The 22,867-nt window shown below is 40.8% G+C and overlaps 1 protein-coding gene across 2 annotated transcripts in view; it reads right to left on the reverse strand.

Moving 5' to 3' along the window:
• The window catches only part of CD109 (CD109 molecule), a 69,839-nt gene extending 62,481 nt beyond the window's left edge, over window positions 1–7,358 (reverse strand). The window contains exons 1-2 of one of the 2 annotated variants that reach the window (XM_014870181.2): window positions 7,246–7,358; window positions 6,573–6,733 (exon numbers count right to left, since the gene is read on the reverse strand). In XM_014870181.2, coding sequence (XP_014725667.2) covers window positions 6,573–6,733; window positions 7,246–7,313 — 229 coding nt within the window. In that variant the 5' untranslated portion in view covers window positions 7,314–7,358. Of the gene's footprint in view, window positions 1–5,200; window positions 5,309–6,572; window positions 6,734–7,245 lie in introns of those variants that run through there. The other variant, XM_088162822.1, reaches the window with a different exon arrangement.
• Window positions 7,359–22,867: the final 15,509 nt, after the last annotated feature.

The following is a 22,867-nucleotide window of genomic DNA, read 5'->3' on the forward strand; positions in this document are numbered from 1 at the left end:
AATGGTCAAGGACAGACATCTGAAAAGCATAAAAAGTGAACAGCTACACAGTGACCCCTCCTTGGGTACTCTTCCCAGCCTATGCAATCTGTATGTCTTTATACTGGGCCAATCCTTCATGGACTTTTGTCTTGTGAATTTGTGCAATCATGTTTTCCATCCACAACAACCGGGACATGGAGTTCCACAATTTATTTTCATCTCAGATGAAGGCTCATCTTCTTCTGTCAGGTTTGAACTTGTCTCCTGAGAAATCTCAGATCCTTCTCCCTGCTCTCCCTGGCATTTCTCCAGTTGGTTCACAGGCTCCATGATGAGTGCCAAAAATGAAGCACAGCATTCCCCAGAATGCCAAATTAGGCTGTGAAGATTATTAGAATACTTTCTCATAGCTTAGAGAAAATACTTCTGTGTATACCTCTGAGTACAATGTTTACCTTCTTTCTTGAGCATTACAGTATTACTTACAAGCCTTCACCTTCTGTTAGCTTTAAACCATCCCCCCCCACTATACACATGCCCCTTTTCCTGCAGGACTGCATCACCTTGTTCCCCACCCAATAAGCACATGTTATTTTACTCATCAACAAAAGTAGAACTATGCACTAGTTCTAGAGTTCTAGTGAATCACACTCCAGTTTTCCCCCTAATCATTTCTGGTATTGCCAAAATGTGTTCAAAATCCTTTCTCCCAGTGTCCTTACCACCCCTTCACTAATCTAATAAACATTCTTCCTTTTTCATCCATGTCAATCATACTGAACAACACAGTCTCAGGGCAACCCATTTCTAGTTTGAGAGTGAACCACTCAGACTTACTCAATGAACATTATTTTTCATCCAGCCACAAACATATTAAATAAGAATTTCATGCTGTCCCTGCTTCCCCAGTTGGCCTGTCAGAGTGCCAGGCCAGACTATCAAAAGTCTTAGTAAAATCAAAATACAACATAATCCTGCTTCTTCTCTACCTACAACCCTTACCAAACCATAGTGCAACATATTTTCTTTGCAGCTTTTCAATCTTCCAGAACCACTCTCTTCACTCATGCTCTCAAAACTTCACTAGCAGATTTTAAATTATTTCAGCCAATTCCCTAAATATTCTTCAGGCAATTTTATCAAGCCTAAACACCTACTTGACCAACGTACTTTTTAAGCTGTTACTCTTCTTTTGTTACCTTAAATCTTAATTATTTTCCATGACAGTTAATTGATCTTCTTAGTGAAGACTACACACTTACTGCCTTTCAACACTATTAACCATCTGAGTAGCAAGCCACAGAAGTAGCAACCCTTCTCATCAGAGTAGCGAGCCACATGCTTTGCTAGCTTTCTTGCTACCAATATTCCATTTAAAAACCCTGCCTTACTATCCTTCACATTCTTTCCTACTGATGGTTTGGCCTTACCAGTTTTGTCCTTCATTACCCACGCTACCACTTTAAGTTCCTTTGTAATATGATCTCATTTACAGTATCTACACACAGTTTTCCTTCTTTCTGTTGTTTTTGTGGCCAGTTTAGATCATATTTAGTTACTTCATTTCTTACCTCTCTGCTCTGTTAATGTGTACTTATACTTTTAGCATGAATCCCTTAAGAATTCTCACCCTTTTCTTCCCTTCTTGTTTCTGGTAGCATGTTACCTACCAATTCCTGTTTTCATCACTTTTTTCCCTAATTCACACCTATAGCTTGTTCTTCTCTCTCCTCCCTTTCCGAAAAACTGCAAAGCCCCTCCCTGGCAACAGGGAACTGCACACTGGGACATGTAACATTCCCTTTTCTATATGAGTTGCCCCACTGTCTGCATTTCTGTTTTATCCCACTCTCCTGAAGGTACTGTGAAACAGCCTGTAGTGCTCAATGTGCCACACCCTTCTTGGCTGGATATCGACGAAGAACATGGTGACCAGAAAAACCTCATGTAAAAACATGTAAGCCCTGAGTCACAGAATGACTCTTTCCCTCAAATCTCAGACAGCGTCCAAATAATAAAATAAAGCTCAAGTACTGGATGGGACTGCTAGTTGCATTTTTCTGAAAACAACTTAATGGATCTGTTAGCAGGATGGATTCAACAACAGGCACAGAAACCTGTTGGGTTTTAGGTTCTTGAGTTTGGTTGTTTTTCTTTTATATACTTCAGCAATATGAAAGCCTATAACAGAGTGCCTTTTTCTCTACCAGTTCAGTTGTCTCTGGATCCAGCCCCAATACTCCTTCCCAAAAACATTTCCTTCATTCTGATTTTGCACAGGTTATGTGCATGTGCTGACTATTTAATAACTTATTTTTCATAAGGCACAGCTACACATACTTTTGGATGCAAAGGTTATGGATACAAAATCACTTCTGCAGCTTCTGCTTTCTCACCGTTTGGCTTTTTAGGCATTGATGAAAAATTAGGTAGAAAGGAAATGTTCCACTAAACTACCAGCAAAACCTTTCACCCCACAGATTTTCAGCACAGACAGCATAACCACCAATAACTCAGTCATTTTATCCTGACATAAGGTACAAAGACAACTCAAGGCTAATAACAGGGACTGATGGTTTTAGGCCATTCACTCCCATTTAGGTGTTACTTCACAACTTATTATTCCCAGTGTTTCTCACTGTTTCTCATACTGATGTGGTCAGAATCATATTATTTAGTTTGTAAAACATGCCTTCTGGTAAAAGGAGATTTTCCATTGTCTCTATGGAGGATCACTACTTGTCTGAGCTTGACAAACATTCTCACAAACTATCATGCTTCATAAATCCTAGCTGAGTATTTACCATGCTCTAGCTCAGTAATCTCTATTAAAAAGTAAGTGTACTCCTCTCTGGAAATATAAAAAAGCAGCATAAATTAATTAACACATACAAGTAATGTACAAACTATGCATGTCACTGTAAACCAAACTTCAGCAAGTTCACATAATTCTCATTCACCATGCCTTAAATACATTATGTTGTACCTTATATAGCAAAAGTTTTAACTAATGAATCTTATTCTTTAGAATTAAAAATATTCATGCTGTTGGGCAAATAATGACACCTCATTACACATAGAAGCTTTTCTGAAAAGCAATTTTTTTTCCAATTTATATGCTACTCATTCTTTCCAAACCAATCTAGCACCAACACAGAAAATACTTTTCAGAACCTCTCGCAGTTAAGGTATAAGGTTTCTCATACACTAACACTCACAGCAATGTCTGAGTAGCAAACCCTGTAAGAAAACACCTCCTGCCACTTCGGACTACACCTTTATTATCAATGACTGGATAAATGTGCATGGCAAGAGTCACCCTTCACTGCAATCACTAAAGATCAAGTTATTCATGCAGGGAATTTAACTTGTCCGTCTGTTATTCCTATAATTTCTTTCTTGTTATTGTTGACACAAAAAACCCAACAGCTCCAATTGCACACAAGCCATTGTTACCTTCTGCAGCCATTTTTAATCAGGGTGAGGATCTTTCTGATACTGCATCTCCACAGAAAGTGTGTCAAGGCTTGGTACAGTGCACAAAAACGTCTTTAGTTAGTGCTTTGTGCTTTCCTGGCATCTGCTCTAGGCAACGGAAACCTATTCTCTCGTGGTGACGCATTCTATTTTTTTGGGTTGTGCTTGATGAAGCAAAGTTTACCTGTAGCAGCAACTTCCCCCTTGCAAACATTTAGGGGTTTTTTTTCACTCCACTAAATGTAATTAAGTTAATTTCTGCACCAAAATATTAGTCCTAAACAATCTCCCTTCCTATATAGTACATTTAGATTCTGGAATATTGTGCCAAGCTCAAAATATCTTTAAATGTATGTGCATGGACACTTTCTCCTTCACTCCAAATACCCACTTGCCACTTATTAGTATTTATTTTCCCTTAGTTATATAAAAAGCACAATAATGATGGGAACTAACCTCCACTGCTAAAGCATTTCTCTAACAGACAATTGTCCAAGAATCACCCAGATATCAAAATTCCACTTCCAGTAATATTAGAATAGTAAATGTTTTAGCAACCATCAGAGGGCAAACACTCTATTTCTTATACAAAGCAAGAATTATCTTATAGAAAATAAAAAATCCCATATCTCTAATATAATACAGTCCTCTCATGGAGGTAACTCATAAATTTAGACCACTATATGTATGACACTGAGCTGCTACTAGAGAACCAGGCTGAATCATTAACTTAAGGCAATTGCAGAAGCATTTGACAGACAGGTATGTAATACCTTTTACACTGAGGTACTTCAATGAACTTGGCCTGTCAGATTAAACATCCCTAAGAAAAACTGTGTCCTCAGCCTGTCCTATGTCTCCAGCATTCAATTTCCAACTCAGTTCCATCAGCACAAACATTTGCACATTGAGCCAGGGGACCTGTCTGCCTAAAACAACATTCAAACAAAATAAAAACTTTATTTTTCAGTCAGATCAGTTTCTCAGAGCAGTTAATCCCTTGCTTTTGCTGTCACCATGCAAGGAAAACTACAGAGCATAATTGACCCAGCTTAGGCAACAGTGCCACTGAATGTGCAGTCTAACCAAGGTAGGTATTCAGTGACAGAGAAATCAACATTTTCTGGGCACTAATATACGCAGCAATTATATAATTTAAAGAAGATTTTGTGTGCTTGGAGATACGATTGGGTTTTTTCCTTCAACTGCAACAGTCCTCCTCCAGTCACAGACTAAGCTCAGCTATAACAATACCACTTCATATTTTATCTTAGGATTGTTGCATTTTTCAGTGAAAATTTTAAAGATTTATGTTCTTATTCTAACAAGCTGCATTTGCTTCTCTCTGACAACTTGCTTTCTCTTTGAGTCAGAACTGATCCACACTTGTAACACCTTCGGATATATGTCAAGACTACCTCCTCTTTAACAGGGCAGTTCCCTTACTTCTAGCTCTTAACAGTTTTGCTTACATATTTGTTCACAGAAAACAAATGACTAACAGATTATATAACCTGACTAGAAAAAAATTGATTGTTAAGAATTTTGCAGGAGGAAATACACAGTATGCTCAGCATCTTTTTTTTTTGGTTTTTTTTTCGTTTCACTTACCAAGTAAAAAAGCATAGAAAATTTAAAGATATATTTAAAAGACTGGAAAATATTAGAAGTTAGTAATTCACTAATTCATTTGTCCCTTTTCCAGTGTGATACTGTGCCATACCTGTTCCTGATAACCTACCATTCACTCTGACTTCAGCAGCTCCCGGTGTCAAGCATTATTCGGTGTGCTCAGAAGATAGAGACAGCCACATATTTTACAAGCTTGGAATTACCAGTTGCTTGTCTGGCTTTTAATGTTGAGAAGAACAAAATCAGACAGGTTGAAATTCACGCAAGGCTCACTGAACTCTATGTTAAAGCAGAACAGAAGCAGGAAATAAAAGCCAGTATAGTTAGAGGAAGAAAAGGAGGAGACAATTTATTTTATTTTTTAAACTTTGGCTTTCAAAAGAAAACAACAAAAGCTGGCTGGTTTAGATTTGTTTTGGTTCTATATCAAAATTTTTTGATCTGCTCAAATTCACTCCATCACACTCAAAGTCTCAGTCTTCACTACAGACTGTGAAGGCTTTGAAATAAAGGTGTGATCCTTCCAATTAAGGCATCTACATTTACTGTAAAACATTAACAGAAGAATTACACAAGCAGTAGAGAAAGAGCATTATAGGAGGGTAGATTTTTCAATACCTCACACTGCCCTCAGACTATCTACTTTTAACAAATAAAAAGCTAGAGTTTAGATGTCATTTATATCACCTCATAGTAAGAGCAGTGTGAAAGCTGGACTATGCATACAAAATATTTACTTTCCCATGAGGACAAATCTCAGGTAGGATATCTCTATACTTTTGTTGCAAAGTTCTTTTTTCTGAAAAGGAACATTGGCCAGGATATCACAGCTCTTCAGAACCCCCACCACATCCACTACACCTGCCTGGTGGCATAGATTAAATCAGTCCCTTGTCATGTTTACTTATCTTCAATCCCCAACCTCTCCATAATTCAGCTCCTGATCCTTAAAAATTCTTGTTTCTTCAAATGCACAGAGCTTCCAAGTGTCTGACAGTCATCTGCACTTTCCCATGGTCCTCAGGTCATTACTTTCTTAGGGAACGAAAAAGCAGCTCCAGTTGCTGAATTACGTTGTTTGTTCCACCCCTTCCATTCTCCCACACGCTTCCACTTTGCACCTTAACAAGCTACCAGCAAGCAACTCTTCCTTTACTTCCACAGTGGCCCCACTACATGGACCAGAGTACTTCCTGGTTCCTCAGAAATCCCACATCCATCACACTTTGCTACTATTTGATTATTTTCAGAGTTTACAGACAGTTAGCACACCCAGGCAATCACTCATATCCAGCTCAGTTGCCCAACTCCAAACAGAGCCAGCAGTGTACAAGACTATTTTCCCATAGCGACTCCTACTCGGTAAAATAAATTTCCTATTTTAGTACCATGTAGAAGCTGTGTTATTTTGGGAGGAACAAAATGTTTCTGTGAGAAGGCAAACTGAAATACTTCCAAACCAAGTCCATTCGTTTTCTTACCTTTCTCAAAGACCATTTCCCTGCTCAAGATGGTCTCGTTATCTCTGATCACTTCTCCCTTTACGGTGACCTCTGCTGGGCTGTCCGGCAGCAGAGCTACCCCAACAGTCAAGTTTGCTCCAGGCCTGATGTTCCAGGGAGCTGCCACAAGGAACGTAGGTCTGGAAAGTCCAAGCGGGCAGAGAGAGAAAGAGAGGGGAGTGAAAAACTCTCAAAAAAAGTAACCGCGTCCACATAAAGACATAGGACCCATGTTGCCAAGCTCTGCTGTTGCTCTCGAGTGCGGAGGCTGGAGGTGATGCTCACCCCGCGGCTGCTGCGGGTGCGCAGGGCGGTGCACGGGAAGCGCTGCTCTGCCCGCTCCCGGGAGCGGCTGCCAGGCGGGAGACCCGGGAAGCGCTGCTCTGCCCGCTCCCGGGAGCGGCTGCCAGGCGGGAGACCCGGGAAGAGCTGCTCTGCCCGCTCCCAGGACCGGCTGCCAGGCGGGAGACCCGGGAAGAGCTGCTCTGCCCGCTCCCGGGACCGGCTGCCAGGCGGGAGACCCGGGAAGCGCCGGGAGCGGCTGCCAGGCGGGAGCCCCGGGAAGCGCTGCTCTGCCCGCGCAGCCCCCGTGCCGGCAGGAGGGAGGGAAGGTGAAGCGCCCCGCGTCCCCGTCCGCCCCAGCCCCAAGTACCCGGCCGCCGCGGAGCTGCAGAGGAGGAGGAGGAGGAAGAAGCGGACATCGCCGTGGGGCTGTGCCATGGCTCTCCGTGCGCGCTGCCCGGTGAGTCCGCCGCTGTGCGCAGGGCCGGGGCCGGGGCTGTGGCCGGGCGGGAGGCGCCTTGGCGAGCGGGGGAGGGAAGGGAGAGGCGGCCGCTGCCCCAGCGCCAGGAAGGCTCCGCCGGCGGCAGCCGCAGGAGCACCCGCGGGGCGTTCCCGGGGCAGGACCGCGGTGGGCGGCCCGGCGGCAGCACACATCTGTCTACACAGAGATACCCACGGGAGTGTCTCACCTCCCCTCAGCCATCGCTCCCACATCCTGGGCATGATGCAGGTGGGAAGCGGGTGGGATTTTCAGAACCCAACCCATACAAAAGCAGCACCGAGAGCAATGCTTTCTGCCTGCAGCTCCGAGCAGAGCGGCAGCCTGTTGTGGTGAGCTGCCCGGTTATCGACTTGGAGAGACCCGGAGAGCCCGCAGAGGCGCGCTGGCCCGGGGCTCGAACTCGGAGGCGAGTCGGGAGCGGTTCTTGGTCTGAACGGGAAGAAGGATGCTTGCAGAAATTCAAGGAGCCTCGTAGCAACTTACTTATAAATCTTAACCTACATTCAAAGTTCAAAAAGTGCACTGAAGCAGCTTGGTTCTTCTGTTTCTTTAGCATGTTCATTTTAACTGTGTAGACTAGACACACTTAATGTTTGATTTGTCCAAATTCTTTCATTGCAGGACAAGTCTAATAAATTTAGAAATTGGACCCAATTCTTGATGTGTGCCTCTTCAGAAGTGCTGGAGTGGCATCCTCTGCACTGTGGTACACAGCCAAATGCAATCAGTTATAGTCCTAAACAGAAGCATCACGCTCTATTCTTATGAAAATCAGATATGAACAGTAATGTACATAAACACTGTGCTCCAATTGTATGCCAGGAAGTCATGCAGTCTTTTCATATCTTTTACATTTGCTTTTCTAGGTTTTCATACCTCTGCTAATTCTTTTTGGAGCGCTCGTCTTTGTGGTGACAGAAGAGAGGGTGCCACCTCCGTAGACTAGGGAAGGGGTGATAGTACAGCAAACAAGTGATGCTTGCAAAGTCAGTCTTGGCAGCTCCTCACCTGCAAAAAGCGCATGATAAGGCAAAGTTTGGGAGATGTTTGCTGTTGGTTTTAGTAACTCCTTGTTACATGTGAGAAACAGCCAGGGAAGATGAACAGCCACTGCTACTCCTTTTCTTGGAGATTGGGAAGAAGAGCTTACAAGTAGCACTGCATCCCAAGAACCCCAGCCTCAGATGGGTTGCTACACATGGCAAAGTGTACACATAGTACAAACGTTTCAATTCCCTGGCACTGAGCCAAACTGTCACTCCACCGTATCTATCAATACTAATCAGCTCTCTCAGTCTACGAAACAAGGTGGTCACATCCCAACTTCCTATCAGGTATGGTCCATGCTAATCCCCAAGCTGCAGTACAAATTGTTCAAGAGAACACTGTAGCCAGGGCAAAACCATGCCAAGGTCAACTTGAGGGTAGAGACAATCAATTTCCAGTCCCAAGAACATTTGCTGGCACCGTTTAATTCATTAGCATGAATGTAGCCCAAAAGTTCATTAGGGAAAACGCTTGTAAACGTCACAGATTTTGCCCAGTTGTGCAACAGTATTGTAGACTCCCATCTTTCCTTTTTTCTCCTAGGGGATTGCTAGTTTAAGATACTTTGGTATATGTATTTGATGTCTTCTTCCACAAAAATGACAATAAAGGAATTGTACAGCAGGAAGTAAGTGAATAAATGGATTGTCATACTAAGGTTCCTTCTGTCCTGAATACATTCAGAACAGATAAGAAATGGAGGACCAGAAATTGTTATGTTCCATTCTATAACAACATACAATCTCCATTTCTTACACGTGTATCCATGCACTTAGAGATGTTTTCATCATTTCTAAACAGGATATACTACACTGAGGGAAAAGTAGAAGATTTTCATGGTTAAACATGTAAAAATCAAGTATGGTATGTAAGGTTTCAGTAAGTTCCCAGTTGGCAGAAAACTTAAACACACATTAGCCCTTTCAGACATAATTTCAAGAGTCATGTCTTACCCGCATTTAAACAAGGTCTTGATTTTCAAAACTATAGCTGCTCTGCAGCTGCTAATTTTCATTGCAATATACGCTCTGGTTTTCCCAAAACATTCCTTCAAATCCTATATTCTTTTATCAAATGTGGTCCTTCTTTGGTGCCCAAACCCTAACTACTGCACCTGAGCAAGGAGCAGTTTCGCTGTGGATGCCTCCCTCTCCCATTCTCCATTCAGCACCTCCCAGCTCTGCAATCCACAGCCCTCCAAAACCTACTCTGCAGCCTGTGCTATACAGTGCTTTCTGCAGACAGGTTTACAACTGTTGCAGCTCATTTCAGTGGCCCTGTTTGCAGCACAGCCCCACAGCCTCAGAAGTGGCTATCAGTGTAGTATGTAGATAAGAAACTGCAGAGCATGGGCAGATAAGAAACATAGAAAACTTTCAGCCCTATAGGCAGTAACTGCCTATAACTATAGCATGTATTTCCAGCCTACTCTGCATATTTCTCTGCACTCAAAGAATAAAAATGGGTCATGAGTAATTGGAAAATTAGCACAGTTAGAGAGAATTGAGCTAAACTGATATCCCATTCATGCTCACTAAGCGATAAGCTATTTGTTCTGCTGGACTTGACTTGGGTTTCAGGTAGGAATAACTGATCACACAACCCTACCGGTTGAAGAACTGTTACATTCCCCAGCACCCTGCTCATTTCCACTGACACTAGTCTACACTAGGGTTTTTTTATGCAGTTATGTGTCACTGTTTGATTTACTGTTACACTGGTAACTCAAACAAAAATGAACAGTGCTTCAGTTTGTGCTAAACTGGTCAAATTTAAATTTAGGGGCACTTAGTTATAAAAAGCTTTTGCTTATTCACTGGCTTCTGTTATAGACTACACAATATTCTCAGCTAATATCCATCCAGAACAAGCAGAAGGAACAGATCACATTAGTAGTAATTAACTGCTAAGACATCTGTGCTTTAACTAAACAAAAGATCTTAGTTGGTCTACACATTCAAGGCTATAGAAACAAACATTCATCACTGTCTCAGGCCTAAGTATGTTTTAAATGCCTGTTTCTGACAAATACCTGAAAGACTAATTTGTGCACAAAGGTCACCATGCAGGGCAAATTTGGTTTTGGACCTCACTTCTGCATATTAGGAATAAATCTGAAGGAGTATAACCTAGCATGAAAGGATTTAATAATCTTCAACTCTTCCACGCCAGTCAAGTGGATACAGTGGATATACAATCTGGGAGGTAAAAAGGTTGCTCTTGTGTTCAGCATGCCAGCCAGTGAAGCTAGTTCCCTCTCTGTTCAATGTTCACATTTTGGAATTAAACAAGCATTACCAGACTCAAGTTGTACACCCATCTGTGAAATATCATCATTATGAAAATTCCACTTTTACCACCTTCGCTGCTTACCCAGGAACCTTATTTTGCTAATCCTTCATGGTGTCTGACTGACAGAGCCAGTAAAGGCTGCAAAAGTTATCTACAGCACTGGATGTGCTAATAACTATACTGTTACCTGTTTATATATATCCTAGTTTAAGTCTAGTCTGCATATATGTATCAGTACCAGCAGAAATCACATCTCGAATTGCAGCCTAAGTATATCCTAAATAAAAATGTGTTAAAGTATATACAAAAAAACAGAATTAATTAGTCCAGCAAGGAACTTCTGTCGCAGTCAATTAGGACCTTAGCACCTAGCAAGCTCTAGTAATTGTATGAAGACTGGCTGGAAATACATGCACAGCAACTCTGCTTTTCTCTAATATCACATGTAAAAAGCTACTGTTGTGGTAAATGTAAAAACCTAAGCACTACAGTACTTAAAATATTGGGGTAAATCTCCACAAAAATTACAGCAGTGAATACTAGAATGGTCAATGTGTCTGCTTTTAGCATTATACAGTGAACTTGGATGGTCTGATATTCAACTGGATTCAGCAGGCATTCCAAGTTGTGGTACAAACAATATGTTTCCATGAAATGAGGCAAATTCGAGGAAATCTGAAGAATTTCAGATTATATGGAACGTTATGTGGAAATTTGAATCAGAAGACCACTACACCCTCTTCCAGCATAATATTCTCTCTTCAAAAGCTTAGCCAGTTGCCTTATGCATCATTGAACTCAAGGCCTGCAGCAGAGCTCATTTAGGGGATGGATAAATCTTTTAATCAATCTCAATAGGCTTTGGATGAGGTCCTAGCAGAAATTATGATTCAGCAGTTCATGGAACTAGGAAAGAAGCAATAGTCTGTTTTATCATTCACAGTGAGTGGACAAGAATTAAAGTGAATACTAAAAATAAGTGCCTAGATAATTTGTGGTAGTAGGAGGGCACATTCCTTGCTTGGATATCAGCCTGAAGAATTTGTGTTTGCTGGAAAGTACTGACAGGAGCAGAGGCTATAAACCTCTCCCAGAACACCTCTGATGCTGTTTCTGATGATGGAATGTGTCATAGCGTTTTACACTACACTGTCAATGGGTGTGCCATGCACTGAATCTTGCCCTGGGCTATCAGGGTGGAGCTTTATGAAAACCTGGTCTGCATGACAATTAAAACCTTTTTTTTCCTATTACCTGAAGACCTTTCCCTTGGTGAAAAATGTTATTTATAAATTCTCTTCCAACTTGAACTGTTACTGCACTCAGAGTGGGTAGAATTCACCTGATCAAATGTGGACTGTGCAATTGCCTATAACTGGTTATTTACATTCACTGAATGGACAGTGGAGTGAAGTAGGCACTTTTCAGAACATTTTTGTATGACTCATTGAAATACCAACATTTGAATGAACCGACTTTCAAAAGCGGTCTTCTAAATAAATCAGGTTAACCTGCATTCTTAAAGCACCAATTTCTATTACATTTCTAAACAGGAAATCAAGGAAATCAAGGGTGAAATATCTTGTTACCTCCAGAGCATGTAGGATGACCATATCTTAAGAGTCCTCACTGAGTATTCAGAACCTAAAGAAAGAATTGAACCTAAAGAAAGCCATTAATTTTTACAAGCTTTGGATCAGGCACTCTTTGGTATCAGATTTTGTTCAAAGACTGGCATAAGAACAAGCAAGCTATGTTCAAAAAGCAGAAAAGCTTCTTCGTTAACAAAGTATAGAAAAATCTTAATATTTTGGAATTATATAGTTACGTTTTCATAATATTTTAATTTTAAACAATCTGTACACTTTTTTAAACATATCCATAAAAATATATGTGATCAAATATTATGTACTATATTATTGCATTATATGTAGTGTAATATATGGTCTTTGAAAAACCCCAACAAAATGAAGTACTGTGGTTTAGGAAAGGTCTTTGTAGAAGGACCTCATGGTTAAGACTTCATGAAATTTTGAGATTCACTTTTAAAAATGAGATTTTGAAGAAAAAGGGAATTAAAGAAGGAATGACAAAATTATACTATGGGAAATGTGAAAGTCTGAGGAACAAATCTACAAATGATACACATAGGAATTCCTCAGTAGCAAAGATAATCCTCAGTTACCACATTCTCTGGCCCTTTTGAACTAACTAAGCAGTGCAGAAGGAACATAATGGAATGAAAATGAGGACCTTGTTCCCTGTTTTTCCCAGGACAGCAGCTCTCAGCAGTTGATGAATCTCATAGAACTGTAAGGAATTACTACAAAATGACCCTATGTTCTTGTTGCTGATGTGCAGAAGGTCCTCCAAAGTGTGAGTGAACAGGGTAGTTGTAATAGGATTTTACATGTAGCTTAAAATTTCTGCTGTAGGCAGCCTCAAAGTAACTCTTGGCTTTACAGCCATCAGTGGCACTGAAATCACTGCCTTTAGAGAGGTCAAGACTCAAAATTGTATCCTCTACCTCACTCAAATCTCTGTACCTTTGATAAAGAACTGAGGGGGTTTTATTTGCTGTACTGAGCCCCTTAACTTTGAGTGATATACCACATCCTATCTGACACATACATGCAGAACATTTAGGAAGCATTCTCATTTAATGCCATTATTTTATTTTAGAATTATTCTCTGATTGTAAAATGTTCAACCACACAGTAGGGGCATGTTAAACATGTGCAAACACGCTCTTTCTGTGAAAGAGAGAAAAGTTAAAAACATATAAATGATGACAGTTTGTCCTCAAAAATCTGTTTTCCTAGGGCAGTATTTTTTAAAATTGTATGTGATGAAATTCCATTTACCAAGCTTCATTAATCATTTTACCCTAGTGTCCTTATTTCCTTTGCTCTGAGGGTTTTCAAAAGGTCAGTGCAACCCCTCTTGGTTGCAAATACAGCTGAAACAGCCAAGAAAAACCTTATTTTTATTAAATAATTTAGTGTGAATTAACATCATTTGATTTTAAAGAACATAAGAATTCCCTGACGATTTAATTATCTTAAACTATAGCCTATAATTAAACTGTAAATTTCAATTACAGGTTTTTAAGAAGGAACTTCTAAACCCAGTGTTTCCATAATGTCATAGACTAGTATATCACAGCACTCTGGAGTACGTGCATTCATACACTGTAACTTCACTTTAAATTAAGGACATAAAAACTGGCAGATTTTTTAATGAATGTGTGTTTCTGTAATAGCCTTTATTTCAATCATGTACCCATAAAAAAGGGAATGTTAGTACAGCAGTCTGTTTTATAGACCAGTGTATCCCTGTTGGCAGAGGCAGCTTCCTTCTAAAAGCAGACTCACCTGAGAGCAATTCATAGCGTAGACAAAGCTCATTTCCCACATTTTACACAAAAGCAAATCAAGGTGTGGAGACAATACCCTAAAACAACAGACTAAAGAGATGCCTCTTTTAATTCATCAGTCAGAGAAGAGTGAGAGGAGCCTTCAAAACACTTGTTTCTTTCATAGAAAGCAAATGCCAGGTGCTGATCTATGGTAGAAAGTGTAACAAGAACTAATGATCAGGCAATTAAAGTCAGTCACATGCAATTAGAGATGAGACACATACTGTCAACAGAGGTTATTTTCCTGGACACACTACTAAGCAAAAGCTGTGGTTTCTGCTTCTTTTTATGTCTTCTCATGAAACCTGAATGTCTTTACAAAAGTCTAAATCAAGCAATGAGGCTAAATAGAGGGTCAGCTTGCTGAAATTCTGAATTCCATAACATAGAGACCAGGCTAGATGATCTCCAGGCAGCTTGGCAAAAATCTGTGAGGTTACTCTTGAGTCATGGCACCAAAATCCTTTTGAAATGAATGTGTCCTAGAAAAGACAGAGCAGAGATCTGCTCCCAAGGAAATTAAATAGAATTGTCAAGAGGGAAAGAAAAGCATTTCTCAATGGTGTAGACTATACTATTTCAGTCCTGGTTTCCTCCATCTTGTCATATCCAGAAAAGGTTGACGCTGAAAAAAAAGAAAATACAGGATTAGAAGCAGCTGTTAAAATGAAAAGTTGTAGGATGTGATCCCTTGCACTACAACTTTTTTCTCATTCTAAAAATAAAACCCAAACTTTCTGCTTGGAAATTGGTCAAAAGCTAAAACTGTGACATTTAAGTTTGGTTTGTCTTCTTTTTAATCTTAAAATTAAAAAAAGAAAAACAAGAAATCTTTCCCTTTCTAACCCACTCCACTGTGGTATCAAGAAAAAATATTTAGAGGTATGTAGACCTTAATTATATAGGTAAAATCTCTTAGGAACTCCATTCTATTTTAGATGACATCTGACATTTGACAATCACATAACAAGAGAGTCAACCTCATATTACACAAATTGCCCCTTACAGAACCAGTCTGTAGTAGCTAAAATGGCTTATATAGACAGAGTGATTAAGAATTATTTTTAAAATACACTTAAACTATTTATAAAACTTGCACAAAACTCTGTGTTTAGTTTTGACACAGGTAAACACCAGTTATCTCTCCCTGAGGACTAACTCTTACCACATACTGTCTATAAGAAAGAAGGGAGGGTGAGGAGTCCGATCTCAGAGATTAAGAAGGAACTGAGTAAAGGTTTCATGTTTCAAGTCGCCAAATACGCCACAGTCTAAATAAACTTAGCCCTTGAGTAATGCCACTATAGGGTATTCATTCACACTGTCCAAAAAGCAACTGTTTGTTCCACTGCCAACCACCCACAGCAGCAGTCATGTTTATTTAAATGAAGAGGGTGTGGACCCAACAGCTACATCTTTCCAAACCTTGCTGTAACAACCAAATGTTTGGCCACTGCTGTCATATGTCTAAAAAAGTGTCCTATACTGGACAACTTTCTAAGGTCTCCTGGTCTCCTGGCCATATTTTCAAGCTAAAGACTTGCCCTGTGATTTTGCTAACCACTAACAGCAGTTCTGGGAGAGTTTTTTCTTTTCTTTTCTTTTTCTTTTCTTTTCTTTTCTTTTCTTTTCTTTTCTTTTCTTTTCTTTTCTTTTCTTTTCTTTTCTTTTCTTTTCTTTTCTTTTCTTTTCTTTTCTTTTCTTTTCTTTTCTTTTCTTTTCTTTTCTTTTCTTTTCTCTTTTTTCTTTTCTTTTTCTCTTCTCTTCTCTTCTCTTCTCTTCTCTTCTCTTCTCTTCTCTTCTCTTCTCTTCTCTTCTCTTCTTTTTTTTCTTGGCAGCTGGTTATTTTGGATATTAAAAAATAAATGAACTATATTTAAAACACCTAGTGCACATTATGTTTTTAGTCCTGAGAGGGGTCACAGAATCACAAGACCATGGGAAAATTCAGGGTGGAGGACTCAGGAAGTTGTCTGACACAGCCTGCGGTTCAAAGCAGGATGAGTAATGAGGTCAGAAAAGGTTTCTTGGGGCTTGATCCAGAAAGGTCTTGAAAATCTCCAAGGATTGAGACACATAAGCTGATGGTTGGATGACAAAGAGCTCAGGAGCTGGCAATTACATTTCTTATTATGTCTGAAACAGCTGTTAAGATTTTCCAACTGCACTTTACTTATGCTTAGTTGCAATGCTTATACATTTTCATCTTAATTGACATTATGTAAACCACAACCAGGTTACTGTTTTATTGACTGCAGGAATTACTGTTGTTTTGTTTCCCCTTCCCTAGTAAACAGAACTTTCGACAACAGGACACACAGTTTTTATGCATAGTACAAAACACAGAATAAGACTTGGTGGTAAGGAAGCAGAGGGTTCTCTCTCAGCAAGGTATGGCAGTACAAAAATGTGCACACTCAGGTACAAAATGTGATAGGCACCAGGCCAGGATTCAAGCCAGCTGATCTTGTACATGGCCAGGCTGTTCCAAAAGTGATTCTGAAAAACATGGATGTGTTGACACCAACTGAGTCAAGTCAGGGTTTACTCCCTGACATAGACCACAAAGTATAGATATATTTTATATATCTTAAAAAGTTCTAGCCCTGGAGGCATGCTCCCCAGCAAACAGAGGGAAGAATACTTGTAAGGGTATTTATGGAACATCTAAAAATTATGAAAGACTGCAGAAGACTTTTCCATGCTCATCAGAAAGAATAGTTTCCCTATAGCTATTTGAAGTGTAGGGTAAGATAAAAAGCAAGCCTCATGAAAAGACTGAGAGTTCATAATAGTGCATTGGCCCATTAGCTGAGAACTCTAAAGGCTGGATTTAAAAATATGTACCACTTTCCAAGTCCTAAAGTGTAGAGAGTGACAGTTGTTAAGACATACACCAAAATCCTTCTGGGATTAAAAACTGGAAAATAACCTGGAAAAACGTCCCAGAGATATCCTGAGGCAGGCATGGACATGGAGCCAGTTTGCAGGAGAGAAAAGAGAAGGACTTTTCAAAGGCTCCACCACTCCACAGGAAGATAAGGCAGGGCTTGCAGCGAGGTACCAGAGGTTCCCTGATTCTGGCATCTCTGAGGGATGGCTTCCACAGTCAAAGAATATTGCAGCAGCTTCTGTGCCCTGCCACCATGCAGCATATCAGAGCTACAAAAAGGTTTCTCAGCTGCAAATAACCCAGCTGAGGCGGCATGAGCACTGCTGTACAAAGAGCTGCAGCATTTAAAAGCTAGCTGAATGGGGCCCACCTCCTTTTCTCCTTCCCTCTCCCTCTCTTTGCTTCTTTCTCTTTTTTCCCCCTCTTTATTTCTCATTTGTTTTGTAATAGTCCTATTGCATTTTTATGTAAAGCTTTTATGTACATCCTCTAGGTGTAATATCTAGGGATAGCTGCCAACATTTGCAGAATAAAAAGCAGGTCAACTCTGTTACGAAAATGTTGTAATTACCATGAATTTAGAGTGACAAATTTTGTTGGTCAATGTTGTAAAAAAATGCTTTAGTAAAAAGATACCACTTTTACTCTTTTGAAATTCAACAATTTTTCAAATCATTGTCAAAGCAGAAGCGTCTTTATTGCTGCAGGCAGTTTTGTTTATTTTTGCTAGGCACACCTAGATACCAAACATCTGAGAATATTCAGACCCACATCCTCCTTAGACACCTGCTGGTAAAAATGAATAGAGTCATCCTCTATTTCCCAAACCAGTCAGTAGGGGCAAAAGAAATATAATTTTCAGAATCTCTCACTCATTGCACATAATTTCACATATCAGCACTTCTAAGATTAAGTGAGGCTTTGCCAATAGAATTTTTTTAGTTTTACCATTATCTTTCACTATAGAGTTGGCGTTCAAAAAAGAAAACACTTTAGTAAGAGCTGTGGCATGTTCATTGGCAGTTCCAGGCTTTGACAAATCCAGGTACCAATCAACTTCCCATCAGGAACAGGACAACACTATTGAGACAACCTATGAGATACCAGCATAATTCCATCATTCATGACAAGATAATTGCCACATATCTAAACAGCGTCAACATTCCAGTATTATAATGCAGCACTCATGGGATGGAAACTCTTGAAAGGATATTCTAACCTGGCACCAGGCAGGTATAAAACATGGTTTTGCAAGACTGAGCCACACAGCTAAAAGAATAAGTCCAACATGACTCTCCACTAGTGAAATGCCTTAAAAGCTAATGTTTCTATGGGTAGGTGTGTGCACAGGGAGAGGTAAAGTATTTACTGGGGATTCAGAAAAAAAAGCATTTCTCCTCAGAAAGACCATAAAGCTATAACACATCCACAGTATATAATTCAGATGTGGAAGTCCTTGCCACAGGGAACATGAATACTGCATTTTACATGGATTCAGATGGCATAAATTCTTGTCTGACAAATGTCAGGGACTATTCAGAACAGAGGTACCATGTCCTGCTCAGGAATAGCCTGAGTCACCAGTCAGTGTATTCCAACATTCAGAGACTATTCAGAGGATGTATCACCCTATGTTTGGTCTGTACAAGTCCTTCCCTCAGCATTTGCTATTGACTGCTGTGTGAGACAGGGTACTGCAAGGAAGTGAGCACGGATCTGACAGACCATAGCTGTTCCTCTGCTTTTATGAGTCCACAGACAAAATAACTGCTCTTCATAGTGAGCACTCCAACATCCATTAGTAGTCCACAGTGAAGTTTTTAAAGCTACTAACCAAGAAAATACAGAATTGATCTAAAAGCTTGAGGGGAATTTACTCTTTTCCCTAAGGATATTCATGGCTTCTATAAATAAGGAAAGGATTATAGTTAAAAAAAAGAAGATTCTACCAAGCTCCAGTGCCTTTTCTTGCCTGAGGTTCAGCATACACTGAAGTTACTAAATGTCATTGACAGAGGAGAAGTATGAGACCATGTTTCCATGCACAGATGAATGCTCTGAACAGAGACCAGTTGTTTAATAGGAAATGTCCAGCATCATTGCCACTCCCATTTCCTTTAGAAAGAATACCTATAAACGAGGGAGTCTAGACATTAAGGTTACCTGTACTTCCAATCTGTACTTCCACTGGCTAATATAACACTAAAATTTAGGCAATACAAAGCCTAAGCTACTTCTCTGACTCTAGTTGAGCACTGCCATATAACTCAGAGGAGTACTTTGTAGAGGACACAATACTCGCCTTCATTTCTTGCATTTGAAAGCAATGCTGCTAATTGAGGAAAGTCCCAGGCTTTCTGCTGCCATGGCCAATGCCAAAAATTGAACAGCGTGGAATGCTTCTGCTAACAAACAGTAAGAAAAGCAGGCAAGATGGGTCTCCCCTCCCAACATAAACCCTCAGGCAAGAATATCCATGGTGACAGGGAGCCCTGAGGCATTTGCAGCAGACGGAATATTTCCAGACAGATGAAAACACATTGTACTGCCAGAGCCACATAAGCCATTTCTGATTTGGTCAGCATTATCTTATGCATGATTAAGTAATGACTTTGTATTCGGCTTTACAGTAGGAGAACTGCCCAGCTTAAGGCATCCTAATTCTTTTCTTTTTTGATTGACTGCAACTTGCTCTCTTATGGGAAACCTGAGAAATGTTTTGCTTGGACGCATGTGCATATATTTTCTTGTCCAAACAATCTGATATCTTAACTTTATATTCTACTATTCTGTAAAGTATCATTCTGAAATCTAATATCCTTATTAGGCATCTACAACATTAAAATGCTGTATACTGTACTGTGCATAAGGAGATTAAGACAAATCTTCACTCACCGAACTCTGTATACGTTACTTTCATTTATTTAAGAATAACTAGATGAGTATTATATTGTGAACAGGATCTGTATTTCTCTGCCCCTTTCTTTTACTTATCTTGAAAAAACAACATTTCAAAAGTCAGATTCCTTAAAAAGGTATAAATAAATAAAGCCATCTTGTAACAGTAGTTTTGAGAAAAATTTGGGAACCCAGAAACTTTTTTATTATATCCTATAAAACTTAATAGGTTGACAGAGGAGGTATTATCTTGCTCCATGAGGAAATACTACAATTTAAGTTAGCATCACTGATCTATTTTCCTGGGCCACCTTTTTCATCTTCTAAGCCTTTGAGTATAGGTAATCAGTTTAAAATGCATTCCTACATCACCATAGCTGTATCCTATCTGCACTGTTGAATGAATATGAGAGCTGGCCCAAAAGGAGCCATGGCATTGAGTAAGCAATGCTGGATTTTCTCTTAAGACCCAGTGTTTCTTTTCCCAATAGGACTACAGAGGAAAGAGAGCCATCTACTGCTCTATACGAGACATGCTGCAGCATGACTTTTTAGACAGATGAATTTAAATGTCAGGGTGGGATTTAGGGAAGGCAGTGGAAACCTCTGCTGCTTTCCTCTTTTATGCTGTGGAGTCAGGTGACAAGGGAAGTGGGGCGCTGAGCAGTGCTGTCCACCACCTCCCCAGCCTAGCAGAGCACAGCTGCATACAGCAATGGAAGTAACCAGAGAAAAAGTGTTTGAATACAGACGATTGTCTTTTTAAGAAATAAAAATAAATAAATACTTCAAATCCTCCACATCAGGAGGATGCATCATAAGTATGACACACTAACAGAGCAGACCAACAACCAGCAGTGCCTGATAGGTTGGACAGAGGCAAACCACGCCTGTTTCCACACAACTACACACAAAGTCAGCCTCCAGGGTGTAAGGAATTACATTCTTATCCGCTGTGACAAAGGTAACTGTTCTTCACACACTCCTGAATGGATTCATGGGTGTCACCTTTTGCCTGTGGGGCTGCAGCCTCACAATCAAACTCGTTTTAGTGCAGTGTCACTAAGAGTCTGCAGCAAAGTCACTAAGATCTGCAAGATCCAAGAAGGAGGCAGCAAGGCAGAGGAACCCATGTTCCTTGTTAATGCAAGGGGTTTTGGCACTATCCTGTACTGAGAGTGTGGGTTGATTTAAAATAGAACTTGCCCTAGGGGGAAGAAATAAGAGGTTAACAAAAGGGGACTTCTGAAAAATCTTTGTCTATCATTCCAGGCCCTGCAGCCTCTCATCTTCCCTTGGGATTCAGCCTGTGGATGGAAATGATCACACTCATGGTCCTATACGTGATGCATATAGTCCTGGCCCATACACCCCTACACTTCCTTCCTCCTGGGCTGGTACCAGTGCACTGGGGTCTCTGGTGGTATGTGCAGAAACACCAGGAAGAGTAAAGCATATATGAAATGCAAAGCTGAAGTCTGAGTACTACAAACCAAATCACCACTTCTCATAAAATATTGCAAAGTATGTTTGATACTTGTTTTTCTTTCTGTTTTCTTCCCTTAATTTTGGCTGTAAGAATGGCTTCCGGTAAGTTTGACTCACAGAAGACCCTCAGGCTAAATTTCAGAACCAGAACAGAAGCACTGATTTGCTTCATGTTTTCACGTAGATGCAATACCATATGATAGGCACACAGACACAGCTGTTCTACTGATACTTGCAAACTCATATATCTACCTTATGTGAAATGATACAGATAAATATGCTGCCGGGAATCTTTTACACTCCTCTGTTTCCAGTAAGCAGAATTTTCCAGGCAGTTACATACACGCCAGAAGGATGGCACGGGCATCTAAGTAAAGGCAAAGCTTTCAGTGGATGACAGGCAGCATCACCAAAATGACTCAGCATTCAACCCTGGCAAGGCAGATGAGTGGACAAGGTGAGTGGAGGTGGCTCACATGTAGGAAAGAGCCTGTAAAATGTAAAGATCTCTATTCTGTTGTTAGCTTTGACTGAGGTTGAAAAACACTGATTCCAAGAAGAAAAGCTCTATTACATATCCCACAATGCTTATTAATCTATATTGGTGCATTTTCACACATATTTGATAATGGGTTTGGAGCACCTTCCCTGTGAAGATAGATTGAGAAATTTGGGACTGTTCACCTGGAGAAGACTGTGTGGAGACCTCACAGCAACCTTACAGTGTCTGGAGGGGGCCTGCAGGGAAGCCAGAAAGGGACTCTGTCAGGAACTGTAGTAACAGGACAAGGAGCAATGGGTATAAATGGAGAGAGGGAAAATTTAAGTTCTATAGTAGGAAGAAATTCTCTACTGTGAGGATGGTGAGACAATGGAACAGGTTGCCCAGGGGGGTTGTGGATGCCCCATACCTGGCAGTGTTCAAAGCCAGGCTGGGCAAGGCCTTGAGAAACCCGGTCTAGTGGGAGGCGTCCCTGCCCACGGCAGGGGAGGTTGGGACTAAATGATCTGTAAGGTCCATCCCAACCCCTTCACATGCCATGATTTTAAAACCTCACTGCAGGAGTTGCGCACTGCACACACATACACAGCAAAAAGACTGCTGCAGATACTGCAATTTATTTTTAAACAGCATTTCGGTGGTTACAGAGAGACCCAGCGCCAGCACCTCGAGCTTTCCCTTCTCCGCCCGTGGCTGCCGCAGTGGACCCGCACCGAGAGGCCGCTCGTCTTCACTGAGGAGCAGCCGCTTGTGGTGAATCAGCCTGAACAGATTTGTCCTTACCACGAGGACACTTCCTCAGCATTCGGGACAGCGCGCACAGCGACACCCGCCGCCCGCCTGTGGGCGCGTTCTGCGGCCTCGTCAGCCAGCGGGAGGGAGGGAGCGGCCGCCCTCAGTAAAGATGGTTCCACGGCGCTGAAGCCGTTTCCGCCCGCCCCTGCCCGTCACA

The sequence above is a fragment of the Sturnus vulgaris genome, chromosome 3, assembly GCF_052056855.1.
Source record: "Sturnus vulgaris isolate bStuVul1 chromosome 3, bStuVul1.hap1, whole genome shotgun sequence".
NCBI classification, from domain to species: Eukaryota; Metazoa; Chordata; class Aves; order Passeriformes; family Sturnidae; genus Sturnus; species Sturnus vulgaris.